This window comes from Mustela erminea, chromosome 4 (genome assembly GCF_009829155.1).
Source record: "Mustela erminea isolate mMusErm1 chromosome 4, mMusErm1.Pri, whole genome shotgun sequence".
Classification (NCBI taxonomy): Eukaryota; Metazoa; Chordata; class Mammalia; order Carnivora; family Mustelidae; genus Mustela; species Mustela erminea.
In genome coordinates this window covers 114,928,199-114,944,520 of record NC_045617.1, presented here as the reverse complement: position 1 = coordinate 114,944,520, position 16,322 = coordinate 114,928,199, and the positions used below count along the sequence as shown (strand labels likewise).

Sequence of the window (16,322 nt, the reverse complement as noted above, 5' to 3'; positions counted from 1 at the left end):
CCTCTTTATAAATTAGTGACAAATCCATAATAACCTAGTAAGTTTATTTTATTTTATTTTATTTTTTAATTTTTTTTTTTTTTAAAGATTTTATTTATTTTTCAGAGACAGAGGGAGAGAGTGCGAGGGAGCACAGGCAGACAGAGAGGCAGGCAGAGGCAGAGGGAGAAGCAGGCTCCCTGCCGAGCAAGGAGCCCGATGTGGGACTCGATCCCAGGACCCTGGGATCATGACCTGAGCCGAAGGCAGCTGCTTAACCAACTGAGCCACCCAGGCGTCCCTCTAGTAAGTTTATTTTAATAGGTGCTAAATATAAATACTTCTTATATCCTATCTATACTCTTGTACTACTTAAAAGTCATCTATGAATATAAAGCTATAACTGTCTCTCTTTAAGTCTGTCTGTATCACATAATGATTGATCAGTTCTGGGCAATTCATGCGCAGCCATCTGTCTTTGCTGAGAAGTCTTCACAAATCGAAGCAGATTGATGATGGCAGCAGGGGTCACTCCAGGTATACGACTAGCAGCCCCAATCTAAGAATTAAAACCACAAGAGAAACATAAGTGAGCTATGTCAAATCAAATCTATTTTGCTCCTAATAACAATCTGTATATTATAGTTTATAAAATATTTTCAAAACTTATCTTAATGTATCTTCAAAATAACTATAAAGTAGATAAAGGGAATGTGATAATTATTAATACCTTCATTTTACAAATTAGGGAAAATGAGGCTCAGAGAAATTAAAGCTATTTTTCAAAGATCTTATAACTAATAGATGTTAGACTACCTAGTTTTTGTTTTCATTAAACTAATGTAACCTCATTAATTATTGGGCAGTGCCCTATAATCTCATGAATACTTCTGTGGCGTATTTTTAAAGTGAAATGTATAAATATTCACTCTATGTGGTATAAATAACTTAATGTCCGTTCAGGTCAGGTCAGGTTTAGCTACCAAATGAGTCTGTAACAAATAATCTGTCAGAGCATTTTGTATCCCAGAATTGTGGCTACTGAGTCCCTGAAACATGGATAGTATGACTAAAGAGCTGAATTCTGAGTTTTACTTAATTTTAACTAATGTAAATGGGCACATTTAGTTATTGGGCAGTGCAACCTATGACTATCCATAAAAACATAACTAAAAATGAATAGGATATACAGAGTTATAAAATGGAAGGCCTACATGCTTCCATGTAGTTTCCATGATGACGATCACTAAGAATATCATGTTTATATTGACAGAATCACTCTTCCCTTCAAAAATAATTTTTTTCCAAAAAATTTTAGAGGTTATATTTTTGTTAAATGCCTTTTATTATATTAATCACCCATTTAATACTGCCCAATAAACTATGATACACCATCCATTTTTAAGATACAGTTCAGTTGCAGAAATGTTAAATGTGCATCTCAGAATCAATAAATATAGCCTATCAGTCTTTAAATATTTGTTATTAGAAGTCCAGTACTATGTATAATATAAAATAGTATATAATATATAACACATATATGTATATATACATATATACAAAAACACACATATATAACATATATATTATATATACATAAAATTTTCAGTTTGTTTACAGACATTTACAGACACACGTACATACACACTTATACAGAGCTTGGGGTGAGGGACCTTTTTTTAGGCTCCTCTCTTCTTCCTAGTAGCTTCTAAGCCAATGCTATGGGACTCCTAGGGAGGGATCCAAGCGGTGATTTGAAAATCACTCACATGTATTAACCTAATGTGGGTTCCTTTACATCATGCCTTATACTAGTTTGCACTGTGGTTTAGCATATAGTTGGGATTAGAGAATAACTTTTTTTTTTTTTTAAAGATTTTATTTATTTATTTGACAGACAGAGATCACAAGTAGGCAGAGAGGCAGGCTGAAAGAGAGAGAGGAAGAAGCAGGCTCCCTGCCGAGCAGAGAGCCCGATGTGGGACTTGATCCCAGGACCCTGGGATCATGACCTGAGCCGAAGGCAGCAGCTTAACCCACTTGAGCCACCCAGGAGCCCCAGGATTAGAGAATAACTTTAACTCAATTTTTCTAGTTATCTATTTAGAATAAGTTTTTTATCTCTCAAGAACAAACCCAATATCTATCATACAAAGAGATATAATTATGAAATAAAAGGGTAGATTTTTTATAATGAAATAAAACCTTAATTATGTGACCACTATAAATCCACGTTTAAAAAATTAAAGCACTGGCTCTGTATAATCCCCACTGCCTGGTTTCTTACCGTTTCTGGGCGACTGAACTGTAGCTTCTCTCGAACTTCGTAAGACAAAGACACATCTCTGAGGGTTAAATAATCTAGGTCTTTTGGCAGCTGGAGAGCTTCATCTTGCTGAACTTCCTTTATTTGTTGTTGCTGATGGAACAACACTGATTCATAAGTGGCTGGTGAACAGAATTAATTACATTAGCATATTCAGACTATACTAACAACTTGTGTTTTTATAGCTTTTTACAATTTATAAAAAGCTTTTGTGTATGTTATGTCATACAACACTTTTCCTAATACCAGGAGATAAATGGCATAAATGCTCCCTTTTGTAGATGAGGAAATTGAGGCTAAATGAGAGGAACTATCTTGCATACCAACTACAGCATTATGCTTGGCAGTTTACTGCATATGCTTTTTACTTCAAAAATCTGGAAAACTGGGGCACCTGGATGGCTCAGTTAGCTAAGCATCTGCCTTTGGCTCAGGTCATGATCCCTGGGTCCTGGAATTGAGCTCCAGGTTGGACTCCCTGCTCAGTGGGGAGCCTGCATCTTCCTTTCCCACTCCCCCTGCTTGTGCTCTCTTCCTCTCCCTCTATTTATAAAAAATAAAATATAGATATAAAATTAAAAAATATGTATATATAAAATAAAAAAAAAATAAAATATAGAATTTAGGGGCACCTGGCTAGCTCAGTCAGCCTGTGAATCTTGATCTCAGGGTTGTGAGTTTGAGTCCCACACTGGGTGTAAAGATTACTTAAATAAACTTCAGAAAAAAAAAAAAAGAAATATAGGGGCACCTGGGTGACTCAGTGGGTTAAAGCCTCTGCTTTCAGCTCAGGTCATGATCTCAGGGTCCCGGGATGGAGCCCCACATCGGGCTCTCTGCTGGGCAGGAAGCCTGCTTCCCCCTGTCTCTCTGCCTATATGTGATCTCTGTCTGTATAATCACCACTGCCTGGTTTCTTACCGTTTCTGGATAATTTATTTATTCAAGTAAATAATTTTTTAAAATCTTTAAAAATCTTTGAAAAATTTTAAAAAATCTTTAAATAAATGAAATATAGAATTTATCACCTGTTCCCAGATGATAACAGCCCGAATGTTCAGTAAGTAATTTTTACTCAATAGAGCAATCATGATGTTGAAATAAAAGGTCAACATTTTTTTTTTTAAAAGATTTTATTTATTTGTCAGAGAGAGAGAGAGAGTGCACGCACAACCAGGGGGAACAGCAGACAGAGGGAGAGGCAGGCTCCCCACTGAGCAAGGAGCCTGATTAGGAATTTGATCCCAGAACCCTGGGATTATGACCTGAGCCAAAGGTAGACACCTAATCAACTGAGCCACCCAGATATCCCTGTCAACATTATTTCTTATACATTAGTATAAGTATAGTGTCTGGTCATTTGGAATATGATTCTAAAGTTTTGGTGAGTTTCTCTTTGTTTCTAGACGTCTGTTAAGTTGCATGGTGGGATGATAGGTAGCAATTGGGTCATCCTATATGTACAGCCAAAGCTTAGCAAAGTGACAGATCTCTGGAACTGAAAGAAAATGCCATTGCTAGAAGGAATGCAGAATTCTTACCATCTTGGCTGGTCTCCACAGAATTTAAAGCCCTTTCCTATTTGAACAGTACATCATTATCCAACTTTTCCTACCCTTCTCCCCAGCTCTTTCTGTTCCCTGCCTTTTTCTCAAATAATTTGCCACCCCAGGAAAAAACATCTACTACAATGCAAAAGCTGATATGATTCTCAGTATTTTTATGTCTGGAATTTTTCACAATGAAAATCTTAAAAAAATAGAGTACAACTACAAAGTCGTCTGTAGTTTTGATGGTCAGTACACTGACCGAGAGAATGAGAGCATGATATATGTTATAATGTACAGGGGCAGGCTCTAATTTGCCTGATACAAAATAAGTATTTTAATGGTAACTCTACCATTAAAATTCCAGTATATGTTAAATATAACATTATAATTTTGTTATTGTTAAATGCCATTATAATTCCAGTATATTGTTAAAGCCAAAGACTATAATTTTTCTCACTGGCAGAACATTGGATGGGGAAAATATAAAAGGTAAGGGGAAAAAAAAGTTACGTGTTTTGTATTTTTTTGGTTTGGGGGGTTATTTTTGGTAAACCTTATAGCATTTCCCAAACTTGGAACGTGCTCACAAATTACCTAGGGATCTTATTAAAATGCAGATGCTTACTTAGTGGGTTTGAAGTAGACTATGAGAATCTGTATTCCTAACAAGCTCCCATGTATTGCAATGCTTCTAGCCTGGGATCCCCACTCTGAATAGCACAGAGCCCAAGACTATGCTGTTTCTATGCTAATAATGGCTCCTCTTAACGTAGAACTCTTTCTTGAATCTGCTGTCCATTCATAATGGAAATAGAACATACAGGCATGTAAAGTAAAAAATTATTTTCTACCTTCTATTTTCAGCCTTTCAGCTAGCTCTCTACATTTAATGTACTTCTTCAAGGGCTCTGGAACAGCCTTGGCTAACAACTTCATGTCAACTTCTTCATACTTCAGAACATCTAGAGCTCTGCAAATACACAAAAGTTTCATTAGCATAGGGGTCCAAAAAAAAAAAAAAAATACAAAACCCCAGAACAAAACATAGGGGTCTGTATCATGTAAGCCAGATTAAGAACAAAATTCCTTGGAAATAATGCCAAATCTCAGAATTAACACAAATATCAAAAGATACACTCCTAATTCTTTGCAAGCACAGTGAGTAAATGCAGTAGATCTGCAACACAGGAGAACCTCAGTAAGACTAGTTTGTAATTCTCCCCAACTCCTTTCCTTTATCATGAGAAATAAGTTGTTGGTAAAGGTTGCATTAGTATAATCCTTGTGCTCTCCCTTTCTTATAAGGACAAAATATCCTCTGATAACAACGGTTTGAATTCCCTAAGAATTTACATCTAAGTCATGTTGAACCCCATGTCCTACGAAGGAGTCACCCTCTTTCATGCTCGAAACCAGCTGAAGATCTCTTCCTTGCTTTTGCAGAACTCCCCAAGTAAGAATGAGAGGCCCCTCCCTAAATGTTTTAAATATCTGCAAAACAAACTGATGAAAATGATAGTCCAGGGTTCCTAAGTATTCTTCCAGTCAGATATTTTTTAAATTTAGTATAATCTCCATTTTAATTTTTCTGGATTGGAAACTTCAGGCAGCTAATTCTCAGTTCAATTTCCACTACTCTGGTTAGACTAAGGCCTCCTGAGTCAAAGCAAGAGGAGAGCAGAACAATCAATATGTGCAGCGAATAGAGACAAGTGCTAAAATTCCCAGGCAACTTACATGGCTCACCAAGAGAACATGCCTCAGTATAAATGTTAACAGGTAGATCAGGTGAGATTTGCAATAACTTGACTCACTGACACTTGTTTGTTAAGATCCAAAGTTCTTGGTGCTCCTTTGGCCAATTTAATCCCTTTCATACTGAATTCAGGTAATAAAATTTTAAAAAGAAATAAACTACAGAATATACTGGAACACAACTGACTAACCAAAAAGGCATTCTCTGGGAATCTAGCAAGATGGTGACGACCTCAAAGAAAAGCCCTTGACCATACAACTTAAAAAAGAAATATTTTTTCAAGATCTTATTTATTTGGGGGAGAGAGAGACAGCAGAGTGGGAGTGGGGAGAGGGAGAAACAGACTCCCCGCTGAACAAGGAGCCCAATGTGGGACTTAGTCCCAGGATCCTGGGATCCTGACCTGAGCTGAAAGCAGAGGTTTAACGACTGCGCCACCCTGGCGCCCCCAACTTAAACATTTTTTTTAAAATAATGTATTTTCTGTTCTCAGGTCCAAACTTCAAGACCTGCTTTGAATCAAGCCTAAGTCTCAGAGTTCAGAGTTCTGGCACAGAGAGGACAAGTTAGCACACCTCAACAGAACACAAGAGAAAATCTAACACATCAGTCTATTTTCCTATAATCCTGATAGGAAATGTGAATGCAGTTACTTATGTATTTCTTCTGTTAAAATGTCTGTTCAAAGTCTGGTTCAACATGTGAGTACTTGGCACAGAGCCTAGTATGTACACAGTAAATGCAATAAATTAGTTTGGTAAAACCTGCTAGACTTTTCATTCATAGTTTTATTCACTGATTAGCATTTTAGACTGTGTTAAAAACAATCATGTGCCCTGCTGGCAATGTTACACATTAGTCACATTTAATGCAAATTCTACTTATATAAATTTGAAATAGTATAATATTTGTCAAAACAAACATGATGTTTTAAGTTCTTTGCACAGAGTCCAAAATAATGTGAGCCTTCCTAAATTTAAACAAACACCAGAAATATTGAGTGGATAACAAACTATATACTACTATCATCTTCCAGTGCTACTTAGCTGGTAAATATATCCACTGTCCTCACTTGTCAATCTGGCTGTCACTTCTTCTTTTTTTTTTTTTTTTTAGATTTTATTTATTTATTTGTCATAGAGAGAGAAGCGAGAGCAAGCACGGGCAGACAGAGTGGCAGGCAGAGGCAGAGGGAGAAGCAGGCTCCCCGCCAAGCAAGGAGCCCGATGTGGGACTTGATCCCAGGACGCCGGGATCATGACCTGAGCCAAAGGCAGCCGCTTAACCAACTGAGCCACCCAGGCGTCCCTGGCTGTCACTTCTATGAATAAGATTTCCTGGCTTGGGTGACTACAATGCAGGTTCTTAAACACTTACTGTTACTATAATTAAAAAGTGCTTAAAGTCCTCTAACAGTAGTGTCAGTGCTTTGGGAAATTCCTGTGAAAATGAAAACTTGGGAATAGAAGTCACAAATGATAAGACACCGTGATGAGATAAAGTCAAACAATAACTCATTATGCCAGGCTGTTAGTCAAGGAGAGAGCAAGATTAGAGATAATAAAAAGCAGCATTAAAACGGGTACACCTTTAAGTCCATAAAATCCCTCACAAGGAAAACGGTGTTTGAAAAAAAAAAAAGGAAAAATGGAAAAGAAAAATATATTGGAGACATAGCTCCAAGATTAATGCCACCATATTAGCTCCTAAGCTACAGTGTTTTTATTATTATTTTTTAAATATTTTTATTTATTTATTTGACAGACAGAGATCACAAGTAGGCAGGGAAACAGGCAGAGAAAGAGGAGGAAGCAGGCTCTCCACGGAGCAGAGAGGCTGATGCAGGGCTCAATCCCAGGGCCCTGGGATCATGACCAGAGCTGAAGGCAGAGGCTTTAACCCACTGAGCCACCAGGCGCCCCTACAGTGTTTTCAGATTTATGTTTTCTGGGCACATCCCCAACCAAATTAGGTTACAGTTTTTTAAAAGGGAAGAATGAGTGGTAAAATATGCAGATTTTGAACTATATAATGTCCATAGGAATGTATCTATGAAGCAAAAGCTCTAAATTAATGTCCTTTAGATTCAGAGTCCATATAACCAGAATGATAAAAGCAAGGACAAAAAACCCCTAACATGTAGAAAGGAAATCTGCTAGTAAGTCCACAGAATTAAAAATACTCTGTTTAAAAGAGGCTTTTGTGGCTCAGTCAGTAGGGTGTCTCACTCTTCGTTTAGGCTCAGGTTATGATCTCAAGAGTTGTGAAATTGAGCCCCGAGTTGGGCTCCATGCTCAGTGCAGAATCTGCCTGAGATTCTCTCCCCTTGCCTCTCCCCACCCTCACATGTGCGTACTCTCAAGTTAAAAAAAAAGAGGTTTGCAATTATTCCATACTTATAAAAGAAGGCTGATTAACAGTGTTTCTTGGTTTGTACCCTCTAAATTGCAGGAAAGCCAGAAGAACTCAATGGGAGCCTCAGAAATATTATATTAAAAAAATAATTTAGAATCATATATATTTTTAATACTGAATGAAGAGATGATTTACATCTAAAGGATTTTGAAAAGAAGCCAAGAGTAAGCTAAATTCATTTAAAATGGGGAATCCAGGGCGCCTGGGTGGCTCAGTGGGTTACGCCTCTGCCTTTGGCTCAGGTCATGATCTCGAGGTCCTGGGATTGAGCCCCGCATCAGGCTCTCTGCTCAGCGGGGAGCCTGCTCCCCCTTCCCCCTCTCTGCCTGCCTCTATGCCTACTTGTGATCTTTCTCTCTCTCTGTCAAATAAATAAATAAATAAATCTTTTAAAAAAAAAGGAGGGGGGAATAAAAAAAAAAGGGAACCTGCAAGTAATATCTCTGAAACAATCTCACTTTTCTGTAAAAAGCGAAAAAAGTCTACATTAAAAGTGCATACCTGAGAGGCAGACTTTTCCCAATACTTATAGAAGCCTCTGGAATTAATTTTTTCCATTTAGAACTTGAAAACTCAATGGATTTTAGCACAGAAATGCCTTCTTCCAAAGAAGTCTTCATCCTAGAAGCTCTTTCATATCGTTGTTGGGACACACAGCCAACCTCCTTATACCCTAGAAGAGGAGGGGAAAGAATATAATAAGAGGTTTTCAGGAAATGTAAACCTGGTTGTAGGACCCAGTGAGGAGTTACCTCGGAATGTGAGCCTGCTGTCGGCATTATCAGGGCGCAGTGACAGACGGAATTCTGCTCGGCTTGTAAACATGCGGTAGGGTTCATTGGTACCCAGCGTGGTGAGGTCATCAATCAAGACCCCTATGTAGCCTTCTGTTCGGCTGATGACAAAAGGAGGCTTGCGTTTGACCCGAAGACTTGCATTGATTCCAGCTATCACACCCTACAAGAGGACTGAAATGTTTAAAAGGCCATTATGAACTGAACAAAGAGCTACCCTAGTCAGAACACTACCTGGAAAAAACAGCATCGGGTAGTAAGAAAGCAGGCACTGCCCAAAAGAGAGAATAGACAGAGAAAATGTGATATGTATTCAAAAGCAGAATACAGGTAATGTGCCACTTTAGAATGCTATGTTTCACTGTTTTCAAAAATAGTTAACATTCCTGATAAGCTTTAGGTGGGCTAATCTATTTTTTAAAATCCACCCATAGAACTCTTCTAGCCTTTTCCTACTTACAAGTAAAAATAACATAACTTCTCACTTAAGAGGAATATGATAATTTGCAATAAAATTATGTTGAAGGAACTAATTTTCTTTTTCAAAAAATTTCAGGGTAGCCTGGCTGGCTCAGTCAGGAGAGCATGCAACTCTTTTTTTTTTTTTTTTTTAAAGATTATTTATTTATTTATTTGACACAGAGAGAGAGATCACAAGTAGGCAGAGAGGCAGGCAGAGAGAGAGAGAGAGGAGGAAGCAGGCTCCCTGCTGAGCAGAGAGCCCGATGTGGGACTCGATCCCAGGACCCTGAGATCATGACCTGAGCCGAAGGCAGAGGCTTAACCCACTGAGCCACCCAGGCGCCCGAGCATGCAACTCTTAATCTTGGGGTTATTAAGTGTGAGCCCCCACACTGGGTGTAGAGATAGCTTAAAAATAAATTATTTTTAAAAAATTTTCAGGGTGCCTAGGTGGCTCAGTTGGTTAAGCAACTGCCTTTCCCTCAGGTCAGGATCCTGGAGTCTCAGGATCGAGGCCTGCATGGGCTCCCTGCTCACCAGGGAGTCTGCTTCTCCCTCTGACCTTCCACTTCTCATGCTCTCTCTCATTCTCACTCTCTCAAATAAATAAATAAATAAATAAAATCTCTACAAAAAAATTTCAAAATAGGGATGCCTGGGAGTCTCATTTGGTTGAGCGTCTGCCTTTGGCTCAAGTTATGATACCAGAGTCCTGGGATCAAGTCCCACACCAGGCTCCTTGCTTGGCAAGGAATCTGCTTCTCCCGCTGCCTGCCTCTCACCCCTGCTTGTGTGCTCTCTCTCTCTGGCAAATAAATAAACAAAACCTTAAAAAAATTTTCAAAATACAGTAAATCTTATCAACTATGATATCAGACCTTGGAACTCATAAAAGAGAATTAAAACCACAAGTGTTTAGCAAAGCATAAGGAATATAGTCAAAGATACTGTAAGAGGGATGTAACAGCTACATTTGTGGGGGAACATAGCATAATGCATAAACTTGTCAAATGACTCAGTTGTATACTTGAAACTGTGTGTCAACTACATGCAAATAAAAAACGAAAAAAAAACATAAGCCACAAGTGTTTTTTAAATTCTACTGATATAGTAGCCATCCCTGTACACCCTGAAACAGAAGTAAGTTCCATTACAATTTATGACCTGTATCTAAGATCTATATAGTTATCACAACAGAAATTAAAAGGAGGAACACCAGTTAAATAGTCCTTTTCTGTTTATAGTAACATTTGACAACTGCTTACTTGAGCTGCAGCTTCCTCATAACCAGTAGTGCCATTTATCTGGCCAGCGAAGAAGAGCCGTTGCACCAAATGAGTCTCAAGAGAAGGAGTGATCTGACGGGGGTCTAAATAATCATACTGAACACCATAGCCTGACCAAAAAATAAATGATACAAAATAAGTAAAACTCAAGCTGGGTTTATCTCAAAGTAGAGATGCAAAGATTGTCATTAAATGTTCTTGAAAAACAGAGAATATTTTAAATGCATAGATGTTGGGCTTTGTCTTCTGAGGCTCTAGGCATCTATGAGTGTAGCGAAGACCTCCTCACTGTCTGCTAAAGCAATGCTGAGCTCATATGGAAGGGCAGCTGTGGTTCTCTTTACCTGGCTGAATCATTTTAGCTTTCTCTAAGCCTTTGATGCACGTGATCATTTTCTCTTGTAATTCAGCCGGTAGTGTCACAGATAACCCTTGGGGGTAGATGAGGTCAGAATCCATTCCTTCAGGTTCCAGCCAAACCTGATGTAGACGGTTTGGAAAACGCAAAACCTTTGATTCAATGGATGGACAGTATCTAGAGCAGGACAATGAAATTTAAAAATTTAATGAAGCAAACAAAAGAGGGTTGACAGCGTTCCTTAAAGTAATGTTTTGTTCTTACCGGGGTCCTCTTGTAGTCTCCTTAATGTGACTATTAAGGTGAAGGTTCTCAAGGACAATCTCATCCACTCTAGGGTTGGTGTGAGTCAAGTAACATGGCAGCTGATCTTCTGGCTAAAATATAGGAACTATTTATAACAATGTTGGCTTCTTGACTAGTTTGCCTTTTACTCAAATAAATTACACATATGATATGCACTTACTTTTAAACCTATGCATAATTCTGGATACTACTAATTAAGTATTCTTGCCAAAAACAACCCAAAAGATGAACCTAAACTTAAAAAGCTTCTAGATCTACCAGTTTACAGAAAATATAGAAAATGGAAGAAAATATTTAAGGCACCAGAAGGGAGAAATCTAGAATGTGGGAAATTCTAGAGAACAGATGACTCTGTTTCTTCCACATATAAATTAAAAAATAAAAAAAAAAGGAACTGTTGTTATAAGGCATATCATCCAACTCAATGTATGGTCCTTATTTTGTCCTTATTTTCTGGATGTGATAATGGTATTGTAGCTGGTTTTTTTGTTTGTTTGTTTGATTTTTTTTACAAAGTTCTCATCTGTTAAAGACCTATACCAAAGTATTTGTAAGTGAAATGATGTGATATTTGGGGCTGTAGCTTTAAAACTTCACAAGAAGTCAGGATGGCTTGGTGGCTCAGTAGGTTGAACAACTGCCTTCAGTTCAGGTCAGATCCCAGGAGCCTGGGATTGGGTTCCGCACTGGGCTCCCTGCTCAGTGAGAAGCCTGCTTCTCCCTCTGCCTGCCGCTTCCTGTGCTTATGCATGCTTTCTCTCTCTCTGACAAGGAAATAAAATCTTGAAAAACAAAAAACAAAAACTTCACAAGAAGAAAGTGTTAAGAAAAGATGAAACAGGAATGCCAGAAAATGTTACTTTTTGAAACTGGGTGATACTATTTTTTTCTACTTTCCATAAACTTGAAATTTTATAATAAACAGTTTAAAAATACACACACTAAGGAAGTAGCATCACAATTTACATTTTACCAATGCAAGAATATAAAAGCAACTTGCTCATGACAGCAGACTATTTGGAGCCACTTATCAAGATAACACCCACCAGAAACTAGGACTACCAATTATTAGTCCTCTCTTCTAAACACACAATATGCCTTTTTTTTTTTTTTTTTTTAAATAACTCCAAAGGTAAGCAAAAAAGTAGCCTGTACTCTTCAAAAGTACCAGTGACATGAAACACTAAGTAATGGTTCCAGATCAAAGAGAAATGACAATTAAATACTATACTTTTTCCTGGATTAGAAAAAAAAAAAAGGTTGTTAGTAAAGAACAATATTGGGACAATCAGCAAATCTGTCTATGAACTATATTTATATTAGGTAACAGCATTGTATCAGTGTTTAACTCCCCAAATTTCATTACTACAATGAGGTAATGTAAGAGCATGTCTCTGTGCTTAGTTGAAATCCATAGTCAAGTATGTAGAAGTAAAGGATCATGATCTCTACAACTTATAGTCAAATGTTCTGGAAAAAGAAAAGAATAAAGATAAATGTCTATATTACATTTTTATAGATTAAATATATATGTATATCTCTGTTAGAGATAAATGTGGTAAAATATTAACAGTTGGTGAACTTCACTGGTTTACAAGAGTTTGTTTTAATGATCTTGCAATGTTTATGTAGGTCTGAAACTGTTTCAAAAGTTTAAATTGGCAAAATTACTGAAGTAATGAAATTTAAAAACTTACAGAAACACCCAAGTAGCCAAATTAGCTAATCCTCTTAAAGATCCTGTTTTTGCAGCCTAAGCAACAGGAATGTAAGGTGACTTGTGAAGGCATGAAGGGAGGAAGGGAAGAAGAGAGAAGGGAGGAAAAGAGGGAGGGAGGGAGAGTTAGGCTACCTTCTCCTGTGAATACCCGCAGCCGCCTGTAAAGTCAAGTTTTCGTAAATTATCTTACCTTAATCCACACTGTCTCATTGATAAAACTGAATGGTATGGATGGATTATCTGGTGTCTGCTTGTTTAGAATGCTGAAATTAATGGACTCTTTGGCAATTCGGGGTGGAGTCCCAGTCTTCAATCTTCCCACCACAAACCCCAACTTCTCCAGAGTCTGAGCCAGCCCTATGGAAGGCTGATCTCCTAAACGCCCCGCGGGATGCGTCTCCAATCCGATTACAATCACGCCTCTCAGGAACGTGCCGGTAGTCAGAACCACACTCTCTGCATGTACTGTGCTTCCATCCGCTGAAGGATAAGAAAGAGTAAAAACTGTGACCTGTTATCATGGATCTAAATGAAATGTGCCTATTTTACATGAGAACTACAGAGAAAATGTGTCTTTGGAAACTTGAAAAAGAATTTTAAATGACTAAGAAGGCTATATGTTATTAATACCAAGAATCCAAGACAGCTGGGAGAGAGAACATAACAACATATAAAAACTAGTTCACATCCTCTTAAAATCAAATCAGTACTGAAAAGTTAGTCTCAGTTAATTTTTAGAAATAATTTTAGACTCCTGGTTAAATATGACAGACTACCTCACATGATTTTTTTCTACCTCCTAAAACGCCAAGAAAATGAAATAAAGGGACAGAAAAAAGGTATAAACCCAAAAGGACAACTAATGGGAAAGAACTTGTCAAAAGATGAGAACTTTCAAAGTATTTTCATAAGACAGAGAGCAGATGAAAGAGCAATAACTAACCCAGCAGAGGCGAGAAGGATACAACTCAAGAATCTGAGGAGAACGTACCAATGAAAATTAAATAATTTGCTCTGCAAAGCTTGCAAACTGGAGAACTGAGAATGAGAACTGAGGAATGTAGGAACAAAGGAGGCTGAAAATGAGAGAAATAGTTAAATCTATATAGAAAGGTTTTGTATTCCTATCTTATAGGAAAATGTTAGGCTTATTCTTTGGGTAATGGGGAGTTAACTGTTTAGCGGGTACAGAGTTTCAGTTTAGGATGATCAAGTAGTTCTGGAAATGGGTGGTACTAACAGTGGCACAACATTATGAATGTACTTAATGGTACTGAATTGTACACTTAAAAAAATTGTACACTGCAGGGCGCCTGGGTGGCTCAGTCGGGTAAGCCGCTGCCTTCGGCTCAGGTCATGATCTCGGGGTCCTGGGATCGAGTCCCGCATCGGGCTCTCTGCTCAGCAGGGAGCCTGCTTCCCTCTCTCTCTGCCTGCCTCTCCATCTACTTGTGATTTCTCTCTGTCAAATAAATAAATAAAAAATCTTTAAAAAAAAAATTGTACACTGCAAAAATGACAAATTTTATGTTATGTACATTTTGCCACAATAAAACATTGTATTTTTGTGCCTATAAAATATAAACAAGATCAAAAAATAGCATTAAAAAGTTTTTTAAAGATTTTATTTGACAGGGAGAGAGAAAGAGAGCACAAGAAGCTGGATATAAGGAGGGAGAAGCAGGCTCCCCACAGAGCAGGGAGAACCCTGCAGGGCTGGAACCCAGGACCTGTGACCTGAGCCAAAGGCAGTCGATTAACCAACTAGGCTCCCCCGAGTCAGATTTCTGCAGCACCCAGAACACCCCAACATCACAGCCAAGCCTTGAATCCAAGTCTGCAGACCTCTCTAGGCCCAGCCTTCACTACCAAGATGTTCCTCCTCAAGAAAGAGTCTCGAATCGGGCTCCTTGCTCAGCAGGGAACCTTCTCTCTCTGCCTACCACTCTGCCTGCTTATGCACTCTCTCTCCTTCTCTCTGACAAATAAATAAATAAGTAAAATCTCGGGGGGGAGGATGACAAAAAGTAAAATTAGAAGAAGCCCAGAAGACCAATCCAGAAAGGGATAGGAGTTACAGAAAGAAAGCATGGAGAAATAATAGAAGAAAATATACGGATCCAAGACAGATTTCCAGATTAAAAGGGAACACTTAGTATCTCACCATAATGAATGAACAAAGAGCAGACTAAGGGACACTACTTTAAAATTCCAGAACACCAAAGACAAATTCAAGATCCCAGCTTTTAGAAAGCAAAAAACCTTTCATATACAAAAAAAATGTAAATATACATTGAGCTTTTTTTTTATTGTCGGTTTTTGTTTTTTTGTAGGCTCCACACCCAGCATGGAGCCCATTGTGGGGCTTGAACTCACAACCTTGAGATCAAGGCTGGAGCTGAGATCAAGAGTCAGACACCGGGGCGCCTGGGTGGCTCAGTGGGTTAAGCCGCTGCCTTCGGCTCGGGTCATGATCTCAAGGTCCTGGGATCTAGTCCCACGTCGGGCTCTCTGCTCAGCAGGGAGCCTGCTTCCTCCTCTCTCTCTCTCTCTGCCTGCCTCTCTGCCTACTTGTGATCTCTCTGTCAAATAAATAAATAAAATCTTTAAAAAAAAAAAAAGAGTCAGACACCTAGCCAACTGAGCCACCCAGATACCCCAAGTTTTTTTTTCTTTTTAAAAGATTTTATTATTTTTTTTCTTCTAGTTCATACTGATTTAAAAAAAATTTTCAATGTAAATTTTAGTTAGTTAACATACAGGTGCAATATTAGTTTCAGGAGTAGAATTCAGTGATTCTTCACTTGCATACAATACCCAGGGCTCATCACAAGTGTCCTCTTTAATACCCATCATCCATCTAGCCCGTCCCCCACCCACCTCCCTCTATCTAACCCTCAGTCTGTACTCTATGGTTAAGAGTCTCTTGTGGTTGTTTCCTTCTCTCCTTCCCCCCACCATATACATTCATGTTTTGTTTAAAGATTTTATTTTAGGGGCGCCTGGGTGGCTCAGCGGGTTAAAGCCTCTGCCTTCGGCCCAGGTCATGATCCCAGGACCCTGGGATCGAGCCCCGCATCGGGTTCTCTGCTCAGTACAGAGCCTGCTTCTCTCTCTCTCTCTCTGCCTGCCTCTCTGTCTACTTGTGTTCTCTGTCAAATAAATAAAATAAAATCTTTAAAAAAAATTATTTTATCTTATTTATTTTAAAAAATTTTTTGTTCATAAATTTTATTTATTTTTTTAAAGTTTTTTTTTTTTTTTTTTAATTTGTCAGAGAGAGAGAGGGAGCGAGAGAGAGCACAGGCAGACAGAATGGCAGGCAGAGACAGAGGGAGAAGCAGGCTCCCTGCCGAGCAAGGAGCCCGAT

The 16,322-nt window shown here is 38.4% G+C and overlaps 1 protein-coding gene across 2 annotated transcripts in view; it reads right to left on the bottom strand.

The window, feature by feature from the left end:
- Positions 1-295: 295 nt before the first annotated feature.
- Positions 296-16,322, bottom strand: part of MTO1 (mitochondrial tRNA translation optimization 1) — a 28,116-nt gene continuing 12,089 nt past the window's right edge. Inside the window, exons 4-12 of one of the 2 annotated variants that reach the window (XM_032340473.1) lie at positions 13,143-13,432; positions 11,191-11,303; positions 10,913-11,103; positions 10,548-10,678; positions 8,779-8,983; positions 8,528-8,699; positions 4,707-4,825; positions 2,267-2,427; positions 296-538 (exon numbers count right to left, since the gene is read on the bottom strand). In XM_032340473.1, coding sequence (XP_032196364.1) covers positions 377-538; positions 2,267-2,427; positions 4,707-4,825; positions 8,528-8,699; positions 8,779-8,983; positions 10,548-10,678; positions 10,913-11,103; positions 11,191-11,303; positions 13,143-13,432 — 1,544 coding nt within the window. In that variant the 3' untranslated portion in view covers positions 296-376. Of the gene's footprint in view, positions 539-2,266; positions 2,428-4,706; positions 4,826-8,527; positions 8,700-8,778; positions 8,984-10,547; positions 10,679-10,912; positions 11,104-11,190; positions 11,304-13,142; positions 13,433-16,322 lie in introns of those variants that run through there. The other variant, XM_032340474.1, reaches the window with a different exon arrangement.